Source organism: Carlito syrichta, unplaced genomic scaffold (genome assembly GCF_000164805.1).
Source record: "Carlito syrichta isolate Samal-C Ts95f unplaced genomic scaffold, Tarsius_syrichta-2.0.1 Scaffold130363, whole genome shotgun sequence".
Classification (NCBI taxonomy): domain Eukaryota; kingdom Metazoa; phylum Chordata; class Mammalia; order Primates; family Tarsiidae; genus Carlito; species Carlito syrichta.
The window spans coordinates 81935-107578 of record NW_007074459.1 but is presented as its reverse complement, the minus strand read 5'-3'; the positions used below and the strand labels follow the sequence as shown (position 1 = coordinate 107578).

Genomic DNA, 25644 nt, shown 5'->3' with positions numbered 1-25644 from the left:
ACGGCCTCGTGCGCCGCGGGCGCTGCACGCCGCGGGGAAGGCGGAAAGCTCCCCCGACACCACCGCCTTCCCACGGGGCCCTCCCACGCACACCCCCACGGAGTGCCTCCTCCGCTCGGGCTCCTGAGCTCGCGCGGCCTTCCACTCACGCTGCGCGCTCGCCTCGCAAACTCGAAGCCCGCGCTTCCTGATCCTGCTCGCCCTGCCCGTTCTCATCCGCGCGGGCCTCAAACCGCCCACCCGACTCGGCCGCCGTCGGGGGCACCTGCGACTCGAATCTGGCCGGGCTCGGGGGCTCAGCCCGTCCTCCCGCGCCTGTGGCAGGCCGAGGCGCGTGGACTGCCTGAGCCCGCGGTCCGCGACCCGCCCGGGCGGCGAGACCTCATCCCGACCACCGGTCGAAAAACCAGCCGGGCGTGGCAGCGCGCCCGTCGTTCCGGCCACTCGGGAGGCGGAGGCGGAGGGGCCGCCGGGGCCCGGCAGGGCGAGGCCGCGGGGGCCGGGAGCGGCCCCTGCACTCCGGTCTGGGCGACAGAAAAAAAAAAAAAAGCAAGGGCCCTCCCAAGGGTCTACTAGATACAACATACAGAGCAGAAAAGCTTCAGGCCTGGAGTCCCAGCTGAGGATGATGAGGCAGCTCTGCCATTGTTTTTAATCACTGTTTGAGCTCATAAGCCTCAAAGTCCTCCTCTAAAAAAAATGGGTATAAAAATCGTAACTAGCTATTTCACAAGTGGTAAAGTGCTCTAAAAATATCATAAGCCTCTTCTTCACATTTTCTTATTTCGTTAGTGAAAGGATTTCTTCTCATGAATCTTGTGTCTACGTTCTAGCTTTCTCTTATCTCTGCATGAAGTTGGAATTATCATAGACATGGTCTTGGGGCATTCTGATTCTTTTATTATCTTGAGCACACCTGAGTTCCTATCGAATGATATTGTGAAAGTTGATCACATGAATGGGGTCATTCTTGCCATACCCAACTACAAAAAGAGTTGGGAAGTGAGGGGGAAACCCTCAGGGTACAAAACATTGATCTAAAAATGTAACTTTCTGCAAACCTGGCAACTAGAACCGCCTGCTGTAATCTGAAGACTTTGTCTAATGACTACAGAAAGCACCTGCTGCAACTCTCAGGCTCGTCCTGCCCACCACCCATCAGAGTGCCAGGCACCAGTCAGAGTGTATCAGCTCCTCCACCTCACTAGTGCCAACGAAAATTCTCAAAGAACCAACTGAAGTCTTTTTCCTTTTGACAAGACCTTCTAACCTTTTCTTTATTCTTTGGCGCATACTTTCACTTGTACTCAAGGCTGTGCCTCTCTAATCCGCAGGCTTTTGTTTTTGAAATAGAAAATAAAGCTTTCCCTTTTCTCTCTGCAGATCTCATGGTCTTCTGTTAACAGTATTTAGTTTGTTATTAACACGTTTCTTTCTATCAAGGTATCTTCCTATATTCTTCTAAATTATATGCTAAGCTTCCATTTTCCTTCTTGCCAAATCTTTTTTTTTCACGCCATAAAGATAATTTTTATGTTGTTTTATGAGGTCTCTGGATTACTCAGAAAAACTGAGCGTTAAGTGGGTGAGGGTTTTTGTGTCTCCGCATATTTCTTTATTTTAGTATAAAGACGTGGGACACGAGTCAGGATTAGGCACGTAAGTAATCTACGTGCAGGTGAAGTCTGAGGCCGCCAACTGGTTCTCCCTTCCCCTGGCTTAGGACCAGGTGCCATTTGTGTGGTTATGTCCCCTCCATCCCCTTCCTCACCTGACAGTGTCCCGAGACTGTCAGTCTCTCCCTTGTGCTGTTGTGATAAATGTTCAGGTCCCACTAATGAGTGAGAAGGTGTGGTATTTGGTTCTATGCTTCTGTGATAGATCACTAAGTATGACCGTTTCCAGCTCCATCCAATCGGCTGTGAAGTCCATCTTGCCAAATCTTAATCACAACTTTAAAAATATTTACTTTAAAATATTTTTAAAGACTTTAAAAATTTTTTAAAATCTCAAGAAAAGATTACATGTATTTACATAATGTAGGCTAGATAAAATGAAGACTTTTAAGCTTATCACAAAACTTCATATAGTGATTCATTAAAATGGAAACCAAGTTATGAGCTTTTGGCAGCAAAACTTTCCCCCTCCCAACTGAGTGTGGAGGCTGTAAGAAGAGCCCCCGGCTCCTGTGTGTTCAGAAGCACCAACTCTAGGGAAAGGGTGTGAAACTTACAAGCAGGAGCCGGTGACAAATGACACTATCTAGCTGGGTTTAAGGGAGTGTAGTTAGAAACCAATGAGATGTTACTACTTAGCAATTCCTTTAACAGCATCTCATGTGTAAGTGTTAAGTTCAGAGAAATCTGAAATTCTTAATTTGTTACTGTGATAATTACACTTACAATTTCACAATTTGGATATTACCTATCAGGAATCACCAGGCAAAGGTCAGGGCCAGCCAGTTTACTCGTTGTATAAATTAACTGTAATAAATCTGCTATGTCCTAAAGTATCATGATCTCAATTTAACAAAATAATCCTGAGCAATACTTAGTACTGTGGGATATGGGGCGGAGAGATTATAATACTTTTATTAAAATTTTAAAAATTAACTAAAGCTGACAATTTCACAGTTGGTCTTATTTCAGGAACAACTTTTGCAATGCCACAGATACTTCCTAAGCTGATTTATATCATGCCAGTGTACATTTTCAGAAATAAGATTCTTAAAAAAAATGCTATTTACCCACTGCTTCTTCTTGGTCTGAGAAATCAGTTGCTTGTGCTGTGTTGCCAGCTTCTTGATTTCTTCAACAAATTCCTCCTTACATTTTTCCTTTACTTGCTTACATTTCCTGTCCATCTCACCCTGCATGTTGGCTACAGCTTTATTTACAGCTTGTCTCTTTTCTTCTTCCATTTCAGAACGCAGCTGAAATGAAAAGAAAGCCCACAAGACATCAGCTCGCAATGAACACATCTACACTTAGATGAAAATGGAATACAAAGTTTCCACTTGAGTAATGTAGCTTTTCCCTTTATTTCATTAGATGTATAAAAAATTTAGGTGAGAAAAGTATAATTATTACTTGAGATATTATAAAAGACCTTGGCTTCGGTACACTGCTGGTTTTCAAAAGCCGCTACCTGGTTGATGTGTGTATAAACATAGCCAGACCACCAGAGGAAGGCCTGGCTGCAACGGGCCGCATCTGCGGTGTCCGTGAGCGTTACCTTTTCCAGAGCTTCTCGGACGACTCTCTCAGTCTCTCGCTTGTGGTCCGACTTCATCCGGTCTTTGAAGTCATTGAAGATTTTGGTGTATTTGTCATGGCACAGGCTCTGACACACGCCATCGTTGGCGGTCTGGGTGCTCCGATGCAGCATTCTTGGCGAAGAGGCACTTAACTTCTTGGTCTGAGTTGACACTGAGACTTTTTCAATCGGTTGAGGCATTGTGGGGATTTCCTGGCTAGAACTTACCGCTTCAGTTTCAGGTTCTGGTTCCTACAGGGTAAGAAAAGAGTTCAGATGCAAAACAAAGCAATATGATTCTCCAGTTCAAGAACAATTCTACTAGGAAAAAACACAACGATACATATAGCCATAGAATAATGCTGTTTAAAAAAAAACGTAAACAAGATGGTAGATTTTGTTATGTACATTTTGCCACAATTAAAAATAAACCCAAAAAACAGGCAATGAATGAAAAACATGCAATTAACAGCTATAGTAATTCTAAACATAAACTCCATTTATAACTATTACATATTAATACTGTAAGTGGTGCTTTTAAATCAGACTCAAAAATTTATCATATAGAATATGTTAACATTATGAACTTATACTCATTTCTTTGGACTAGATTCATTAACAAGTTTCCTAAAATCCTACACCACTTCTCACTGAATATATGTTTGAAATATGCCCAGATTTATAGAGTTTTAAAACATGCAGGGCTTATGTCATTTTCAAAAGGCCGAGCTCAACCATAGTCTCCTTCAGTTTTTAAGTGTTGCTGTAATTGATTTATTGTCCAAATGCTTGTTTTTAATAATGCTATGAAAAAATACTAGAGTTCCCAGAAAATGCAGCCACATGCCCTTTCTACTTCACCAAACTCTCGTCAGTGGCTGCTTAACCGAGAGGGAGACGCTGAGCATGTGTGTGCTATTCCAGTGGTAACAGGCCATGACAGAGAAGCCAGAAGACTGGGTTCAGTTTGATGGACATTATTTGATTGACAGCAACTGAACTTCACAGTATCCACCAGGAGTGATTGTCTTGACCATACTTTAAAAATGCTTCCTGTTTCATTTACCACCTGGACTCTAAGGTGGGCAACTTACTTCCTTTTTGGGCTCCACACTTTGATTACGTCGTCCTTTCTTTGCTCTTGGCTCTTGAGTGACCTTCAGCTGTGGGCATTATAAAAGCAATATTATATTATTCCAGGCACGAGGAAATACTTCTCTGGTGAAAATACTTATAGTGAACCCACAGGCGAAAAGTGAGTAACTTACTCCCTTTTGCATTCGCTCTTTCCATCCACTTAGTCACCACTTACCCATTCTTTTGGTAGCTGAAGGTGTGAAAGAGCTAATGTACCTTCAAGGATGAGCAGTGTACTTATACTTTTTGCACTAGTAGGGCAAGGTCACTGATGATTACATCCATTCATTTGCACAGGTTTTGGTTTACTTGCGCAGAGCACATTACACATGTGAACATCTGTTCATTACAGTGAGGAGTGTACACTAAGGTTTTCACGTTTAAAAAGAGTAATTAACAGGCACTTCCTTACTAAGACACAACTCACCTGCTCATTACTGGTAGAGGAGATACTGGATTCTGCCTCTTCCTCACCTCGGTCCTCGTTCTTAGACTTCCAAAACCTTCCTTCACGCAGGAAACGCTGATGCAACTCCAGCTCATCACAGGCCTTTTTCCAGCCCATGCTGCGCTTAACATGCAGCCGATGAATGTTGACTGTGATGTCCTGAATGTTTTCAGAAGGAATCCAGGCCCTAGAAAAAGCACTTAAAGGTGAGAAACACCCAAAGCAGCAGGAGAGGTGTTAAGAGCATTTAGTGGACTCTTCCTCCTGTAAGGCATAATTTGTGGCAGCTCTGATCTGTTAGTTATGGCTTGAATAAACAGGTGCTTACCAAATGGAAAATGGGTGGGTTCTGTTTGTTTGATTTTCACCGTTGTCAAAGTTCTCAGAATTGGAGCGATTCACAAAAACCCCCTAATTGTTCATGACATAATCAGCTTAGCTTGTCATAGTTCATGCCTGCATCTTCATAAGTCCCTTTAAATATGTTACCTCTTGTCTTGAATACTGTAAGTAAATAGAACCCATCTAGCTATTTGCAGATTAGCACTAAAGAAACATCTGAATATGCCCAGATGTTTTCACGAGATATTTACATGAATTCATATGAGGTCACCCAGTTAGTTATATTTGTATCATGGCCCTATTTACTTGATAAAACAGATTAACAAATTGAGATGTGTTTATTATTTAGCAATGATGTACTTAGCTAGAACATCACTTTAAGTGCCTGTAAATTATGTGTAATATAGATCTAAAACTAGAGAACTGTTCTATTGGGAGAAAGCTAAAAGAATTTTCAAGAACATTTTCCTGAGCATTAGTCTCTCAACTGGATTTAAATGAGTATCCATCCTGAGTGTAGTGTCAATTCATTAAATGTGTACTGTGTACCAGTGGAAGGCACTGCAAGATAATGCAAAGGTAAACAGGGTCTACTTGACCTTGAGTCTTGCTGCCTCACTTGACAGCTGGAGGAGATGCTGCCTACGAGGGCTGAAGGTGAACTATTAATTAGTGGCTGGAATCCAGAGGCCTCAGGTCTCCTGGCTGTCAGGGTGGCACTTCACACATTGCCCCTGCCTCTGAGGAACTTACAGTTTGGTCAGAAAGAACGGACAAATAATGACGACGTAATGCAGCAGGCAGGAAAGGTATTCTGGGGTGCTGTGGGGAGAAGAGGGCAAATTTGGTTGTGAGTGGTCAGAACATCTTATTTAGGGTTGGACTTGAAGGTAAGTTGGAGTTTATCCTAGGAACAAGACGAGGGGAGGGCTTTCAGGCACAGGGAACATCAAAATGACGTAGGAAACTAAGGACACACGAGTAAAGTGATAGACATTTTCTAGAGCACAGAGTACAAACTGGGATATGGTACTATGAACACACCATTATTTATTCTCTTCAGTTTTCTGTTAAAGGTTTTTCCTGCTATAAATATATAGGATGTCACAATTTTCACTCCTGGTCCGTAATTATGGAGGGTCAGAAATACTAGGCCTATGACCGTTTTGAAGGAATCTTTTAGAGAATCTTGGCCACATGTGCCTCAGCCATAAATAAAGGTTTCTAGGCTGGGCACAGTGGCTTAGCCTGTAATCCCAGCACTTTGGGAGGCTGAGGTGAAAGAACTGCCTGAGCCCAGGGGTTCAAGATCAGCCTGGGCAACTTGGTGAGACCTCGTCTCTACAATAAATCACAAAAACTAACCAGGCGAGGTGGCGTGTGTCTGTAGTTTCAGCTACTTGGAAGGCTGAGGCAGAAGGATTGCCTAAGTCCAGCAGGTGGAGGCTGTGGTGGCCGTGAATGTGCCACTGCACCCTAGCATGGGCGACAAGAGTGAGACTCTGACTGAAAAAAAAAAAAAGATCTCTAACTCGCTTGTATAAGCTAAGCTGGGTGCTTTGTAATCTACAAGCACATTTTAAATATATAATGAGCTTTACTGTTAGATGCTAAGAATAGCTAAGATTGTTAAATATGAGCTTCTATAATACTATAAGTATTTATATTTTATCAACTGTGTCGCATCTGATATAAATGCTTTGTTCAACACTGCATAAAAGTATACTACACTATGCAGAGTGCAAAAGAAATTATGCTTATGGGAAGAGTTTTTTGCCATAAAATTTTGAATTAATATTTACTTCCAGTCAACAAATACTCACTGAGCTCCTCCTATGTACAAGGCAATCAATAAAAATGTTTCTGTTCACTTTGTTTAGAGCAGTTCGCTTTTGAGAAAGAACTGTTATAAGTAGTGCTGACCACCTGGGACAAATGTGTAACTCCAAGAGCATTTTCTCCCCTTAACTGAAATTATCTACTTATCCATTAAACATAATAAAACTGATTCACATCTATTCTTAAAATTATTTTCAACACAGTTCTTAATACATAGTTCTTAATACAGATTTCAGTTTAAAAAATTATTACTGGGTATGCTCTCTGATTTAGAAAAAAAATAAAGCAAACATTACACAAGTCTAACAAAAAGATATAGTCTAACTTGGCTCTATCTATATGTCAGCTACTATTTTCTTTCTGTAGGCAAAATCTTGCAAATTATATTAAAAAACCACCAAAGCAGCTCTCATTGTAAACATGATCAGAGTCAACTCTTTCCTGGAAGATGTACAACCTGCTCAGAGTCTAGGAAGGAGCAGTATATTCCATTTGAACTTCCAGAAGGGACAAGCACAAAACCATCCATTGGTTTAACTTTTTTTCCCTTTTCACATGTAATGATATGATGGACTATCAAAAGAATATTATTAATTAAAACTTGCAATCAGTGGTGCCTTACCAGCCCATTTACCTTTAGGTGTATGATATGTTGGTTAAGAATAAACAGTTTATCAAAAGTTTATTATTATAATTTTACCAAGTTTGCTTTCAATATAACAAATAGTCTAATATGATAGAGTATAACTTAAGTTAAGTATGTCTTAACTAATAATTCACTTCAAGTATCTTATTGGTCATATTGTACCCAGGAAAAGCAAAGGAAAATAATTCTATATTGTATAGTAATATATTTTCTAAAAGTCCTTAGAGTCCCATCTGTCCAAAACTGTTTAGGTAAAAATCTTCCAGGAAATAAGCTTGAGGAAAAAGAAAAATGTAACCTGGAAATGTAATTTGATGGTTTATTTTTCTTTTCAGGTGACAAATTTCCTCTAAGGACCCAAAAAGATTAGTTCAAATATTTTTTAAAAGTACCATGAATGGCATAAAACATGTTAATTCATATTATTAATATCACTCATGGTTTAAGATATTATAAACCTGCTTGCAAATTGATGAAAAAGAAATGTTCTGATTATCAGATTGTTCTTACCTAGTTGCATGGCTTTAAAAAAATAACTGATCTTGTTTTGCTTTGTTTTGTTGAGTTGGAGGGGGTCTTACTCTGGTGCCCAGGTTGGAGTGCAGTGGCACTATCATGGCTCACCACACCCTCTACCTACTGGGCTCAGACAATCCTTCTGCCTCAGCCTCCTGGGTAGCTGGGACTACAGGCATGTGCCACCACACCTGGCTAATTTTTCTGTTTTTTGTAGAGATGAGGTCTCACTATGATGCCCATGCTGATCTTGAACTCCTGAGCTCAAGCAGTCCACTAGCCTCAGCCTCCCAAAGTACGAGGACTACAGGCAGGACACACGGTGTCTGGCAGACTCTTGGTTTTCTGATTTTTATGTAATAACATATGAAAAAACTGACGTGCACGTCCCTCCTGTTCTTTACACTGTATATAGGTTTCTTCAAACTTCTATTTAAATTAAATGAAGAATAAAAATTCACTGTGAAAGGGACAAAGTTCCTCATTTTGTAGCTTTTCTCCCCTAATAACCTCTATAGAAGACCCTAACCCTCCTGGCAAGACAAGAATGCACTTCGTGGACTATTCATTTATGACTTTGAAATCACATCGCAGACTTTTGTCACTCCCAATTTTCTCAAAATCTGTTACATGAACCAAACAAACTGCATGTGACTTCTTTATTTACTCCGTTTGTGGCTTTATTAGACTCATTAATCTCTGAGTCCTATGATAGTTCACAAGACTCGAATTCACATTTTTAGAATCAATGCCATTAGTGATTACATTATTGACAGTATTTTACACTTTCTACTTTTTAAGGTTAATAAATGTTAAAGCCTTAATTCACAATGAAGGAAATAGTTTTATAGTCCTATAGCTCAGCAGTTTTTATATGAGAAACTTAACTGCAAAACAATTTTATAATAATAAAGTGGTTTTTACTTTTAGATTACATATATTCTTATATTATGAAAATGCAAATTTTTAAGCTTCACTGAAGAAACTGTAAAATCTAGATTAGAAACAAAAAACTGTAAAATCTGGATTAGAAACAATGCCTGTAGTTACATGCATATACAGTTGACCCTTGAACAACACAGGTTTAAATTTCATGGGTCCAATCATATGTGAATTTTCTTTGGCCCCTGTGCCTCTGAGACAGCCAGGCCAACCACTCTCTTCCTTTGCCTACTTAATGTGAAGACAATGACCTTTATGATAATCCATTTCCACTTAATGAACAGTAAATACATTTTCTCTTCATTTGATTTTTTTTTAACATTTTCTTCTCTCCAGATTACCACACTGTAAGAATGCAGTATGGAATACATATGACCGTTTATGTCATCAGTAAGGCTTCATCCAAAGGAAGGCTATTAGTAAAGTTTGTAGGGAGTCTAAAGTTGTACACAGATTTTTGACTGTGTGGGGATGGCAGGCTGATGCCCCAACCCCCACATTGTTCAAGGTTCAACTCCAATTTTTATGCACACTTAGAAAGTATTGATAGATACACACTCTCAGATCACAAGATTGACACTCTTTTCTATTCCAAGTTGATTATTTTGGTCAATGGCCTTAACAAGTCTTGAAGAAGGTTGAAACAACTGTAACGTCACTACAGTAACACCGAGAAATGGATCCTCTGCCCCATTGCATCAACTCACTCTCAGCACTAACATGCTTCTGGAAGTCAACAGTGTCAGTTATTAAAAACATCCTACTCAGTAAATTACACAGGAAAAACACCTGAAACTATAATTTCTAGAAACCACATTAGCTGCATAATTATGTGCTGATTTTGTTTTTTCAGTGTAAAGTAAACTTCATGCTGTCTCTGACAGAGCAATCATCAGACTGTCCTAGGACTTCAGAGGCACAGCTGTGGCCAGCGCAGTGAGTCTGTGAATTACCTCTGGTGGTGGTGGCCAAAGAAGCGAACGTCAACTTGATTGTCCTCTTTCTGCATGACTTTGGCGGGCCAAAACCCAAAACCTTTCATTTTCGCCCAAACCAGCTCATGATTAGGTATCTGGAAATAAAAAGATTTATTTGCCTTGTAATATTAAAGCACTGATAGTATGTAAAGCATTGAAAGCAAGTATACCATTCATATTGAACTAGTCATGCATAATCCATCATTTTGAAAATTCCTTTTGTAACTACTGAACACACAGGCCTCTGGAGGGCTGACTGATTTTACCTCCAAGAAAAACACCAAGGAGTCATGTTTACATCACAGCAGCAACATGAACCTTATATTTCCCAGAAGAGAAGAGACGGGGCCACAGCAGCCCCTGAACCAAGTGCTGTGTGAACAACAGGGCCGCAGAACACGCTGGCTTTGCTTTGTCAAATGCAGCCTGGGACCAGAGCCCCAGCACCACCTGGGCATCTATGGGAAACGGGAGAGCCTCAGGCCTACATGGGCCTACTGAAGCAGAACTCTCGCTGCCACAGAGCCTCAAGTGCCTGAGGTGCGCAGGACGGCTCAGAGACAGCTAAGAGGCTCTTTGTCAGCCCCTTCTTGAAACCCCATCCTTTTAGAAGACATTAAACAGCCACAAACAACTGCAAAGCCTTGGATCTCTTAGGAAAGAGTGATGGAGAGAGGCAAAAATCCACTGTGTGTACTCTTAAATAGCTTATGTTAAAGTCAGAAATGGATAACAATTCCAGTTATTTTCCCCATGTCTCAGTTTTTTATGCTTATTGAAACCATATACTCTATGATCTAAAGAAAAATATTTAGGAAAGAATATAGTCTTAAGCAAACTGGAAATAAACTTTCTCAGAGGAGTATGCTACACACTTAAGAGGGAAAAAAACAAAAATCGCAACATTTTACATACACAAGGATAGCAGAACCAATTGTCAGGACGAGCATTTGACAAATAGAAGCAATTCTTGCAAAGCTGTAGTTCATCCAGCTGAAAAAAAAGAGAAACTATTTTAGCCTACATAAAATATAGAACATTAAACTATATAAAACATATCCATGTCAGTTAACATTCATGTACATAAATAGTCATGAATTTTGTTCCTTATAACATCTTGTAAGCTTACATTCTTCAACAGAGAATACCAGGAGACCCTGTCACCTTCCTGTTAGAGTCAACTCCCTGGCTCACTCACCCTGGAACAGCAGACACCCTCTGGATGAGGCTGCTCTGGTTAGCAAAGCACTGAACCATTGCCCTGGCTAGCAAAGGTCTTTCTCCTCAGCCCACATACAGCATCCACTGCCCGTCACAGCTGTCCTGACATAGCCTCATTCTGCACTTCAGTCCCTTGTTTGCTTTCTGTCACAGCATTCTCTTATAACTCAAAACGAGTTTCGTCTGTTCCCTTTCTTTTTCCCATCTCCCTCTTTGGAACATCCCCCTCTCAGCTCTGTCTGCAGGAGCCCGCTCCCTGATTGCCCTTTCACTTCTCCTCACAGACTGCTTGGCACACAGAAGGCACTCGATAAATACTTGTTGCACAAATGAAAGACAAAAGTCAAATTTGACGTGAATTCAGGAAACAAAACTTTTTATATACAAGGAGGAACTTTTGCAAACAGAAGACAGTTGCAGGTGAGTATTTCAAGTAAGAAAGACCACCAAAAGATACACTTTCTTAAATGTATTTCAGTTACTGTATAAATACGAACTTTGCTGTCTGCCTGGTTTTGGTGTTGTTGCTTTCTTTCCTCTGTAGTCTAAAACGGGTGCTATTCACTGTGTATCTGCCCAGTGCCACACATTCACATGCATTATCTAGCTAATACTCACAACAGCTCTGAAGGTGGCTGAAAGTTTCCTTGTAGAAGTTACTTAGTAACTAAATCTGACTCCCAGGATTTCTCTTTGAACAGTTTTGCCAGAATTTTTTTTTTCTATTTGCATTATTTCCCATGTATGTCAAACATGAAAATAAAAGACATTTAAAGGAAATGGCATAATTAAAATGTAGATAAGAAGAGTGGAACACTGAAATAAATGAATTTGGATTATAGCAAGGATTTAATCATTAGGCATGAATAGTACCTCATGACATGTGTCCTTATATAGCATCCTTGCAATGTCAGCTTGCTCACTGTCTGCTGTAATTAAAGACAGATATTACCGATAAGCGATAATCTAGAAATATAAGATCAGCAAAATTATAAGTCATTATCCTTCAGTTTGCAAAACTGAAAATATACCATTTTGGACCAAAATGTATATTTTAAAGGCAGCAAATATAAATTCTATAGGTAGCTTTTATTTTATATCAAACACAACCACTAAATCCCTAGGTATAGAGTGAACTTACCTTTGAAGGATGGGATACTAACAGGGAAACAATTAGAATTAAAGTGCTTATAAAAAGCCTCTCAGCTAAAACAAATATATGTATATGTGTGTGTGTGTGTGTGTGTGTGTGTGTGTGTGTATACACACACATACACACACATATGAAGCTATAAAAAATAATTAGTTTTCATCATTTAGTGTACTACAATTTTGCCTTTGGCCAGTCAATTCTATAAGCTATATCACCAAATATTCCTAAGCTTACTCTAGCATCATTACTTATAGGTCAGTAAGGTTTTGATATTTTGAATGAAGTGTTTCATAAAAGACATTTCTTAACATGGAATGTAAATGATATTTTTAGAAAATGCACACGAAAGAAAGCAAAAATATTCAACCTCCGTAGAAAATCACTGTGTTGTGGAGAAGCAGTTGAGCATCAGCTTTGAACTCTTCATAACTTCGGTATTTCCCTTCATTCACTTTCTGCAGAGGTCAAACAACCAATGGCAAAAGAGTTACTAGTGAAAATATGTCTGGACCACATTCACAGTATTAGGGCACGGGACACAGCAGCGTTTTCCAGGATGACACGACTCCGCCGGCCCTCCCACAGTACTGGCAGAGAATACGCATACAAGAAACCAACAACTGCATCTGCAGTTGTAATTTTACAGTACGACAAGCATGGCAGGTCAGATATCCTGTAGCCACACACATTCTATATTAATTTACAGGAGTGAATTTACAGCTGGAGCACCTGATTTTGCAACAGTAATGAAAGCTGCAACTAGGCTTTGTAAATCATGAATGTGGGTCAGTGTGGGTGGTAGGACCCTAATGATAGACTTAACCATTCTTAATCTCATAGGAAAGTTAAGACTGGAACACAGAAGTGTTAGGCTCTGTGACATTGTACCAAGACACATTTATAATTCTGAATTGGAACTAGGTACTGATTTATAACTAATTTTAAAATAATGTCTCAGGCGCTGCCAGAGTTTCTCTTATATGACAGTGGCATGTGTGAAGGGTTTCCTTCATTGAATTCTCTGTAGCTTGGCCTCTGGTTGCCAAAGAGAAGGATTACAAAAGAAATCTGAGAGCTTTTTCCAAGGGGTAAGTGGGCAAAACTCTGGGAAGTGGAATATGACCAAGTTGCCTAGAAGTAGCAAGGAGGCATTTTCTTACCCTGGTTATACATTTAGGAAATTGGCTTGAAAACAGCTTGGAATGTCAAGACCTAAAGAATATGGAAGAACGCAGCCACTCCTCCCTACCACCATGGATTATGCCATTTCCTTTCTGTCGAAACCCTCCAAAGTCCAATTCAGTTATCATTTCTTCCAAGAAGGCTTCCCAGATTTCCCTAGTTGGAGTTGCCTGCTTCCTGTATAGCACCCATAGTCACATGGGTTATTTACGTTGATATCTGAGCTGCACCCCAGAATTCTGAGTATATTGGGCACTGGTATTCTGGAGCTCACCTAGGGGATCCAATGCACACTCAAGTTAAGACCAACTTCCCCACAGCTCTCCTACTGCACCTTGTTCTGAGTTTTGCACTTAACTGTTGCTCATAGTTCGCTGTGAATGATAAGCTTCTGAGAGTATAAAAACCATGTCTTCCTATTAGTTTTCCTTACAGTACTTGTGCTCATAGCACTGGCTAAGCACAAGGCCAAGGCACCAGCCCAGCTAGGGTGAACCTGGGTCTGCATGCGTTACACAAGATCAGACTTGGAGAACTTGGCGAGCCTTCATGGTAGAACTAGCTACTGAACTGAGTCTTGGAGGAGTTCAACAGGAGGGGCAAGATGGGGTGGGTGTCTGGGTTCTTATATGTTCTTTAGGGGTGTTATGGTTTAGGAGAAAGGGCTATACCTGGAGCTATTAAATCTGGGGGTAGAGGGTAAAATTAAAGTTCCTTGTTTTTGTTCCAGGATCTGTAGCTACTTTAAGGGAACAACTTTTATCTACCCCTATCTTGTATTGAAATAATGCAGCCCTGATCTTTCTCAGCTTCTAAGGAAACTTGTAATATGACTCTAAATTATTCCCATGGCCTCCCTATAGACCGTTGTCAGTAACCATATGATTTTAATTTTTCAATATAACATGCAGTACTGGAAATACATTTATGTGTTCTACTGCATTTTGTTGTACTTGGTAAGTGAATATTAACAAACTCTTTCATGACTCTTCAGCTATAGTAGGCAAAATTAAGAACTTTAAAAATATTTAAGTTTTCTAATCATATTCTTTATTCCATTCATCTTATTGTTTCCCAAAACTGTAGATCAGTTCTGTGCTCTACATTTTTTTCTGGGAAAAATTCCTAAATGCCACTGCCAAACCTGAAAAACCGTATCTAGAAATGATCTAAAGTATTAAATTGCCCAAGCTGCAAGACATCTTTTAAAAGTTGCTTTTAAAATCAGACCTTTTAAAGATGACATCTAATTTGCACTAGAGTAAGCACATGAGATTTACAATTAATAATGCTTCATTTAGTAGTTATGTGTGTGTTTTTTTTAGTAAATAAGTAGAGAAAAGAACAGCAACCAGAAACACTGCTTAACTGCTAAATTATTCTCTAACTGAATAGTTTAAAAATGTACTTGACGTGGAAATTAAAGAAATCAACTGTACCTCTTGTATGGTGGGAACGTCCACAGCCGAATGTACCAGCCTCCTGTACATCGGATGTTTATTGTCCTTCCCCTTTTTATTAAGATCTATAGCCTAAAAGATTGTTAGATACATCAGTTTTAAATATGGCTAAAGAGAAGAAGGTGATATATCAATTCCTAAAACTTAAAATGTTCTCTACCTTTAAGGAGAAATCTTATAAGAAGTAAGTTAAAACGAAACAGAAAAATGTATGTATACTATGTAGTTTAATATGGCATTTCTTAACGCAAGAGAAAAAACAGCTACTTTGAAAAATTCCCTTTCATTTTAAACAGCAATTATCAATGAAAATGTTCATTCTGATAAATGAAATTCAGAAATGCAAATGTTTCTAATTTCATGCAGCCAGAAAAATGCCTGTGCCAAAAACAAAGACAAAACAAAACATCTAGCAGCCTGTTATAGAACCGTTCACTGCAGAAAAGAACTATGATGGGAGCTTTTCACACTTCATATTGCCATATAAATATCTGCAACTTCTCACTCACTGGCTTCGAAAGAATGAGCCAGAGTGAAATAGGTTTGAGAGGTGCTGAAAGATTCCCTCCGCAGGACTCACCCTCTCCTTCATGCGGGAGACAATGAATCTTAAGTATGTGCCCATCTCCTGTTTATTTGTATTCTTCTTCTTAATGCTCTGTTTAAAAAAGAAGAATAAAAAAATACAAAACTCGATCATTCATATGTCTATATTCATGTACAAGATTTATATATAGACTACTTATATGATATGCAAAGATTTTATTAAAAGATGCACTATTTCCAACATATTTGATAAAAAATATTGATATCTGTATAACAAATAGCGTTGAATGTAATATGGTGAGAATTGAAAACTATTATGTTGTACTTGATAGAATACTTTAGAGGATTACATATTTTTTATGTAAGAAATAATAGACATAATGGAGACTCATTTATTTTATTAAAAAAAATTAATGGCTAAAGCCCTTAAGAGGAACATCTTAAATTAGCAATATTGAAAGATTAATTTCAATATGACACTATTCTTCATTAAAAAGGTGATTTAAAAAATCTGTTTCACTTGATTAATTATGCATAGTACGGTTTCACACTACCCGATTCATTTCACTGTGCCATGGATATATTCAATAATAACTCCACTTTCTGAATCTGGTCTACAAGCTAATTAGGTTCTTCAATTTATCTCTCAGGAAATCTAACTTTACATAAAGAAAACAATGTAGGAGTCTACCTTTTATGTAGGGTAGACTCTTGTATCCTACATAGCTAGGATGCAAGAACAAATATTCCTATTTACTTCGGCAAAGTCCAGACATGATAATCTGAAGAAAGCAATGCGTGTCCAGAGGATAACTGGACACATAATGTAGTTAGATCATACCAGAAACTCAGTAGGTTTGGCTACTACTTTAACAAGTGCTTTCACTTTTTCAGGGCACAGGATTATGCTTATCTGCCCAGTGGTACAATTCCTCCAAAAAAAACTTTTAACATAGGACGTCATTTTAGTATGCTAAGTACTGCAGAAGATAGAACAAACATTTCTCATATTACTGAGAATTTTTAGCTAGAGCTTAAGTGAACTGATTACACATATACACAACATTAAAAAATCTAGATAAAAAGTGGAAACTCATTTTATTAGCTGGATACTCATTTTTAATTTCACATATTTAATGCTTGAGGGGCTCTCTTCCCAACAACTGCGTCTTGCCTGGGTCCTCTGGCAATGCACAGGCTGTTGGTGCTTTCTCCTTATGTAGCTTTACCGCTGGTGCTTCTCATATGCATGCCAATTACAGCACAGTGTTTCTCAGTCCTGGCCATGTATCAGAGACACGAGTGGAACTTTTATAAAATGCAGCAGGGCTTTACCCTTAAGCACCTGGACTGGAATTTCTAGAGGTAGGGCCTGTGATCTGTATCTGCCTGCTCATTTATTTGTTTGTTAACCTCAGATGGTTATGGGACATGGCCAAGACAGAGTGTCAATGGTATACAGAGCTAAAAATGCAATGAAATTTCCTCAACCCCAGGTTTATAATTTTGGGGGGAGAAGAAGTTGAAGCAGCTTGAGAATCATCTCTCTCTTTTTTGTAAACAAAGTAATAAATGAACTTAACTGAATTTCAAATGAATAGCATAGCCACATGAAGAAGGAAATGAATAACTCAAGTAATTTATGAGCCCAGTATCTGGCCATCTGCACTACTTAGAGACAAAGAGAACATTAAACAAACATTGAACTCTAGTTAGTAAGCTTGCTTCAACAGTGGCATTGGTTAGCAACATGATCTTTTTACTGATTAAAAAAGTTTAACTGACAAAATAAAAATTATATATACTTATGGCATACAACATGATGTTTTGAAATATGTATATTATGGAATGGCTAAATTGAGCTAATTATCATACTACCTGACATACTTATTATTTTTTGTGGTGAGAACATTTTCACTCATAAATGGACCGTGAACAACTATAATGCTATAAGAAAGTGATTGGCAGTAGTGGAAAACAGTCATGAGGGGGTGGGATTGGCAGTTCAGGGAAACTGCTAGGGGAGGGAGGGGCATATCTCATCAACAAGGGTACCTGCATGGTTAATGTTTATATACCTAACCCTAAATTGTGCCCCACATCTCTATAATAAATAAATAAATAAGAAAAAAATTTTTTTAACAAGATCATTCAGTGCTTCTCATGTACACAAAACATTTGAGAACTATTAGCTGGTCCCTCCCATACACTAGACAATATTAAAGAGTGTTGCCGGCTGGGCTCGGTGGTTCAGCCTGAAATCCTGTGCCTTGGGAGGCTGAGGTGAGTGGATTGCCTGAGCCCGCAGGTTTGAGACCCGCCTGGGCGACTTGGCAAGACCTCGTCTCTAACAATAAAAACAAAAAAAAATTAGTCGGGCATGGTAGCACACACCTGTAGTTCCAGCTACTCGGAAGGCTGAGGCAGAAAGATCACCGGAGCCCAGCAGGTCGAGGCTGCAGTGGCTGGGAGCAGCCACTGCACTCCAGTCTGTGCGACAGAGTGAGACTCCAACTCAAAAAAATAAATAAATAAAACAAAGAATGCTGCCATTTTTGTATTCGCCATTTCAAACAGGTGGCAGAAGCAGCTCTCAATGAACTTGAAGCACATGGGCTATTCATGCTTTTGTACAAATGTTCTTACTAGCACGGACCTCTTTTGATGCACTGCTTTCTATACTAAATAAGCAGTTCGGTGAATTGTCAGATATAGGGAAAAGTGGGAAAGACAGAGATGGCTACTTTTTCCTTAGCACTTATAAAATCTCCCTTTAAAAAGAGGGGAGAATAACAGCTCCATTACAAAGTGGGCTAAAGATATGAATAGACACTCCTCAAAAGAAGACATATGAGCAGCCAACAGATACCTGAAAAAATGCTCAGCCTCACTAGTCATCAAATAAATGCAAATTAAAACCACACTGAGATACTACCTAACTCCAGTCAGGATGGCCATCATCAATAACTCAAAAAACAACAGATGCTGGAGAGGATGAGGGCAAAAGGAAACATTTCTACACTGTTGGTGGGAAGGTACACCAATGCAACTAGTACAACCTCTGTGGAAACCAGTTTGGCAATTCCTAAAAGATCTAAAAATTGACCTCCCATACAACCCTGCAATCCCCCTACTGGGAATACACCTGGAGGAACACCGATCACTCTGTGAAAAAGATACCTGCACACACATGTTTATTGCAGCATTATCTACAATAGCAAAAACATGGAACCAACCATGCTGCCCACTGAAAGAGGACTGGATTTAAAAAACGTGGTACATATACACAATGGAATATTATGCAGCCATAAAGAAGGACAAAATTATGAACTTTGCAGCAAAAGTTGGATGGGCTTAGAGTCTACAATACTGAATGATCTTTCACAGAAACAAAGAAATGAGTATCACACGTTCTCACTCCTAAGCAGACTTTAAACAATTATCTAAGGAAAAGGACTGGCAGTGTGGCAAACTGCCAGGGGCGTGGGGGGACAGGCCTGGCGGCACAGGGACACTGCTGGGGAGGGCAATCCTCATCAACAGGGGTGCCAGCATAATGAACATTGGTGCACCTAACCCTGAACTGTACCCCACATCTTTAAAATAAAAAACTAAAAAATAATAAATAAAAAGAGGAGACAATAAGAACAAATGCTTCTAGTTATACAGCCTATTATCATGTCGAACGTTTTGGGAGTGCTATTAAGACTGCTGATTTCAAGTATCAGTCTCATCACTAAATTACGAATTTGCATAAATTCAGATATAATAGCAACTTACACCAGGCTGGAAGTCTTACAACACTACCAGTGGGGTTATGGTTCTTTTAACGGGAAACATGTCTTTCAGAGGATATCTACAACCAACACTTTACGTAGTGCTTTTGTTACTTTAACCTCCTCTGAATATTGTGCCCAGCCCTTCCATCAGCTAAACACCTCTGGGTCTCAGCTCCAGATCCTGCAATCACTGGGTGGTGACAGTGGGAGAGGGTCCGCGAGCAACTGTCTACAGCACAAGACCTCAGCCCTGTATTAGGGCCCTGAACATGGTTATTACACGCAGGAGTATGTTTTTGCTTTTGTTTTGTTTTGTTTTTTTACCTTTCTGCACTTTAAATATAAACCTATAAAGTACTTCACTATCTTAGATGGACTCTAAACTCTCTTGCTTCTAAAGCCTCAGAAGAGAAAGCAATCTAATGTGTCTGTACAGGTCAAGATCACACATGGCTAGAATCAGAATTTTACATCAGAATTGCTACGACTATGGCTACAACAGCCCAACTAGAGCGTTCCTTCTTTGAAAGAAAAACAGTACGGGAAACCCCTGCTTTACTCTGGTTAAGTTTAGGTACCTTGGGCACTAACTTGTCCATGTAAATACCCAGTTTCAATAAACGTCCACATGCTGCTCCTTCGCGCTTTCAGAAGTGAGTCTGTGCAGATCATGGTATTATGCACTGGGGCTGCAACCGCCTGCACACTTTGAAACGAACGGCTAGCTTGCTGTGACGAAGGGCAGCAACCCTCCTCTGCTCCGGGAGAGACGCTGAACACATGGAGTCACGCCAGAGGCTTGACTTCACAAAACGCAGCGGTGCAGCAGAGGAGGAGAAACTGACTTTCGTAGCCTGCTCACGTCTGCTTAGAACCAGCTTGCTAGAGTATTTCCTTCTAAGTGCAACTGAAAGCGGTCACTGGACCTGGGGAAGTGACCCCTCAGCAAAGCCCGAAAGGAAACATGGCTGCGCAGATAAAGCTCACCCCATCCTCAGCTCTGTCTGACGAAACCGTCCAGAATTCCGTGTCTTTTAAAGTATCACCTTCACAGACAGGGGAATTTTATACCTCATTTAACAAAGTGTTACTTAGACTTAGATACCCTACACGCCAGTGTTCATTGCATTAGAACCACCTGGGAAGCCTTTAAAAAAATACCAGCCTCTGGTTGGGCATGGTGGCTCAAGCCTATAATCCCAGTACTTTGGGAGGCTGAGGCGAAGGATTGCCTGAGCCCCTGGGTTTGAGACCTGTCAGGGCAACAGGTGAGACCTTGTCTCTAGAATAAATCAAAAAATTAGCTGGGCGTGGTAGCATGCACCTGTAGTTCCAGCTACTTGGAGGGCTGAGGAGGAAGGATCGCCTGAGTCTAGCAGGTCGAGGCTGCAGTGGCCGGGAGTGTGAGGCTGCACTGCAGCCTGGGCAACAGAGATTCCAACTCAAAAAAAATGAAAAATAAAGAATACCAGCTCCTGTTTATACCTCTAGAACAGGCAAACTTATCCATTTAATCCTTACTGAATTTAGCATGGTCTTAAACTACTCACTCATACAAAGAAGAATACTTCTCTCTTATTATATATGCTGAAAGTGCTGTGGTGGTTGTGTTTTAAGTATCCTTGATTCTTTTCAGTTATCATAGAAGCTTCAATACTTTGGCTGCACAGAAGGACTGACCAAAGGTGTTTCGCGGCCAAAGAGGATTATTTTGTTGAATGCTTCCATGTTCCCTGCTCATTTTCATCTTTTGGATTCTTCCCCATGCATCTTTTCCGCTCATAAATGAGCAATTCCACTCCAGACATCATGAAGCCATTCTCAAGCACTACTCTGTGGCAGACTTCTCACTGCCCAGGGAGGCCACAGAGGCGGACAGAACCTGCCTACCAGATTCTTAGTTTGAGGCGCTTTCCTGGTGAGCTGAAGCAAACAAAAGAGGACTCAACAAAAACCAAGTCCCTCCCAATAATTTGTAGGAACAAAACATTCGCTGGGAGACACTTTCCTATCTGATAAACTTGTGGCTTTTCTTTCCAATATTTTCCAGTTATAATTTAGAGATGTAGCATTTCTCACAAAAGAAATCCACTCAACATTGCATGTTCTGTCCCAGGGATGCACACGAGATTTCTGAAGTGACACACTTGGCATTGCCTTCTGCGGCACTCACAGTGAAGTGCTTCAGTTGGTGTCTAACAGCCAAACCAGGACATGCATAATGGCTTGAGAAAAAGTTACTATAACTAAGGCAAATTAAAGAAGTAGTATCTAAGGTAAATGGAGCAGATGGCTCTTGACAATGGGATCAAGAAAACAAAACAATGCTCCATAATATGTGCAGATCACATCAGATCCAGTCCTCAGTGCTCAGGTCAGAATCAACCACACGTTGTATCACTTCATATCACCTGGCAGCACATGGGAGTGAATCTGGTCAATACTTACAAACAATCAAGAATGAAATCTAGGACATGGCTAAGTTGTTACAACTATTTCAAAATGACAATAGCCATAGAACTGAAGCAGAGCTGTAAATGCGTGTAAGACATCAACTAAAGTCGATATTCTTAAATAAGTTATAGGCAACCAAGGGGCTGCCCTCCTTTACTTTAGGGAAAAGAAATAGAAAATCTTGAACGTCTTCTTGAACAAGGGATTCTTTAGTCAGTTACAAATAATTGCTGGGCCACATCAAATCAGGTAGACCCAACAAAGCATGAATTGAGTAGCTCAGACACGCTTGGTGCCATCTCATGTTTTTGTCTGGAAGACACTATTGGCCACTCTTGATTCTGTCCAAGTTTATCTATAGCTGATTATTGATGACGATGCTCAAGGATCATTATTTGGAGAAACATTTAGGACTAAATGCATTAATCGATCTGAAATTCTTTCTAGAGACCTAACTTTTCAGTCACAGGAACGTTTTGGCAAAGAATGAACTTGTGGTTATCTTTGTCATTTTCAGTATACCAAGTATCCGAAAGAAAGAAAGAAGTGCAAATTCAGAAATCCAGATTTCTTCTTTAGACACGTATATTGGTGCGGCTAGAGTGCTAGAGTTCATCTTATCCAAAGTCCCCGGTGACTGTGATTAAACAAGGCTTCAAACTTTCTTGGGTATTATTTTCAATATCCAGGATACTCTTTCCACAATAGACTAGACCAGAGGTTGCCAATTCTTTTCTGTAAAGAGCCAGACAGTAAATATTGCAGGCTCTGCGACCACACAGTTGGTCTCTGTCTCAACTACTCAGTGCTGCTGCTGTAGTGACAAAACAGTCACGGACCATGCACATGTTGCTTGAGTATGGCTGTGCTGCGAGAACACTTATGGACACTGAAGTCTGAATTATTTATAATTTTCTTTTTTTTTTTTTTGAGTTGGAGTCTCACTCTGTCGTCCAGACTGGAGTGCAGTGGCCGCTCCCGGCCACCGCAGCCTCGACCTGCTGGGCTCCGGCGATCCTTCCGCCTCAACCTTCCAAGTAGCCGAAATTACAGGCATGCGCTACCACGCTCGGATGATTTTTTGATTTATTGTAGAGACGAGGTCTTGCTGCCCAGGCAGGTCTCAAACCCGCAGGCTCAGGCAATCCACTCACCTCAGCCTCCCAAAGGTGCGGGATTACAGGCTGAGCCACCAAGCCTGGCTATTTATAATTTTCACCTCACACAATATTATTCTTCCTGTCATTTTCTTTAGTAATCTAAAAATGCAAAACCTATTTCTAGCTCACGGACAGTACAAAAGTATGGCTTGGTTCTTGGGCTAGACTAATTTTGTGAAAGCAGGGTCCATGATGTCTACTTCAGTGCTATTTTGCAACAGCCTTGTACAGGATCTGGCACACAGTAATTGTTCAATAAACATTAACTGACTTGAACTGACAGTAGTCCTTACCAACTGACTCCACTGCCTATTAGAAAACTATTTATGTAGTTGAACCCAAGAATATGAGGATCCTTCCAAAAATGTGAAAGTTATTCACACCCGAGCCTGTGTTAGCATATTCTGACCAACATAATTTTGTTGACTTTTGATGTGTGAATCATTTCATTGCTAGATGACACCTAAATATCAGTTGTTGACTTTTAGCAATCAAGAACAATATCACCAACAGCTCACTTAGATGCTAGCGAGCATACAATCATCTGTGGTACTTCCTGGAAATGTAGGTTCCTGAGCCTTATTTCCATAGACTGTCTGGGGTGGGACCCGGGAGGAAGTGTTTTAAACAGACACACCTGGTGATTCCCTCAAACAGGTGGCCTCTGGTCTTACCTGAAGAAACACTAATTTACATATCAGTTATCTGTATTGTTTTAGGGCTCCTCCAAAACTGTTATCACAGCACCAAAAAAATCAAAACAAACTTTATCTGCACATAAATTGCCTACATTGTATTGGAAATCAAGGTGCTCCTAAGTATCTCCCAGACACCCTTATGACACAAAGGAATACAAGGGAATCACAAAGAACTTACCAAAAACCCACTTCTGCATATGGAACAAATCACACTGAACCACACGGGGATTCCATATAGCTCCATCCTAAATCTTCCACAGACAATCTAGCAATAGTTATTTGCACTGGAGCTTCTGGTCATTTTTTTAAAATAGTGCAAGTTAAAATAATTAAAGTTTAAAAATCTCTTCCAAGTTATCACAGATTCGCTTTCTTATACATAAAAGTAGAAACTCAGGATAATTCAAACTACAAAGAATATCTTGAGGTGGATTCTTGGAGTACACTGGCAAATAAGACTCAACTCACATGCCACCCCCTAGTCAATATCTTAGTCCTGCAGAATTTCCAATGCACGAGACTTGTTCATCCAGATTTACAAAAACAGCAGTGAATGCTACTGCTGCTGTATCTATATTTACTACTTTTTTACAAAGTCAATCCTTTCTTCTGTAATGGAAGACAAGAAGTTTTGACTGAGATAAAGAGCTCAAATGACATGAGCAGTTTTATAGCAGCCAGTTTGAGTTGATTTAACAACTATTAAAGCACCTCTCAAATTAATTCTACAGATCGCAAAGCAGACTGTGATAGAAAAAGCATGTAGTATTTCTAAATCCACTACACCCATAGATTCACACACACAAAAAACTGCTATAATAGTATTAGCTGTAGAAAGAAGGATGTTTTGCATGTCAGGAATTTTACCATTCAGTATTAATGCACTTTTTGGGGGCAACTCTAAGCCCCTTTGTGGCTTGCTATAGGATTTAAGAATAAGAGAGGAAAGTCAAAAATTGTATCAAACACAGGTTTTGTGTATCCTTGTTTCTTTCCGTTTCTATACAACACCAGATTTTAAAGAAAGAACATAATTGAAAAGGCAGAGGCAGAGCGTATTCCTCAGTGAAGTCTTTCCATTCATTTCTGAAAATAACTTAAATGTCTCTCTTTTCAAGTGGAGGATGAGTATCACTTGTTTTCATATAAGGAGCTGACATCCAGCAGCGGAGACACTACCTGATTCCCCAACCCCTTCACGCCCACTTTGTGCATTATGCATCGCAGAGATGGCACAAGGAAACTTCCCAAGGAAAATATGCACTTTGTACATACTTTCAGTTCAATATTGGATGCACTAAGTAAGCTTTCTATTCACCTAGATTAAGTTGTAATCATCCTGATATAGGAACCAGCCCAACCATTATTTTCTTACTTCTTTGGAGTTAGAATACAAGATAAAGTTCAATTAAGATTATAAACAAACCACCAAAAGGTACACTACAAAGACTAAATACATTACTACCCTAAATACTTCACACTCATATTCAGCCCTTTTTGACCAGAGCATTGTTAAATTCACCATGGGAAGGTAATATAGAAAATATGTGAACGTTTTTTCTTCTTGCTTGGGTGGGTTCTAGGTAGTTTTACAGAGATTAGAGAACAATACTTGGGATTGAACTGTTTTACAATCTATATCCAATTTTTAAAACATGCTGGTGTTATCAATGCTCTGGTGTTATCAATGTTCCTGTTACTTTTCTTTTTGCTCGAGCTTGATAGCAAAACTGCCTCATAAAAGTACCTGGTCCAGACATGATATTTTAACAATCATTTTCTACTTCTTTTAGTATAAAAATTATATGACCCAGTTGTCTTTATAAATGGTAAAATAAGCCAGGCTCAGTGGCTCAGCCTGTAATCCCGCACCTTTGGGAGGCTGAGGT

The 25644-nt window shown here is 39.8% G+C and overlaps 1 protein-coding gene across 9 annotated transcripts in view; it reads right to left on the bottom strand.

The window, feature by feature from the left end:
- Positions 1 to 2573: 2573 nt before the first annotated feature.
- Positions 2574 to 25644, bottom strand: part of ZMYND11 (zinc finger MYND-type containing 11) — a 65774-nt gene continuing 42703 nt past the window's right edge. For 5 of the 9 annotated variants that reach the window (XM_008048939.1, XM_008048936.2, XM_008048935.1 and 2 more), the window contains 10 exons: positions 15699 to 15776; positions 15098 to 15190; positions 12844 to 12931; positions 12197 to 12252; positions 11018 to 11095; positions 10079 to 10197; positions 4820 to 5027; positions 4350 to 4418; positions 3235 to 3507; positions 2574 to 2932 (listed from right to left, as the gene is read on the bottom strand). In XM_008048939.1, the coding sequence (XP_008047130.1) occupies positions 2645 to 2932; positions 3235 to 3507; positions 4350 to 4418; positions 4820 to 5027; positions 10079 to 10197; positions 11018 to 11095; positions 12197 to 12252; positions 12844 to 12931; positions 15098 to 15190; positions 15699 to 15776 (1350 nt within the window). In that variant the 3' untranslated portion in view covers positions 2574 to 2644. The remainder of the gene's footprint in view (positions 2933 to 3234; positions 3508 to 4349; positions 4419 to 4819; positions 5028 to 10078; positions 10198 to 11017; positions 11096 to 12196; positions 12253 to 12843; positions 12932 to 15097; positions 15191 to 15698; positions 15777 to 25644) is intronic. The other 4 variants (XM_021707982.1, XM_021707984.1, XM_021707983.1 and 1 more) reach the window with 2 other exon arrangements.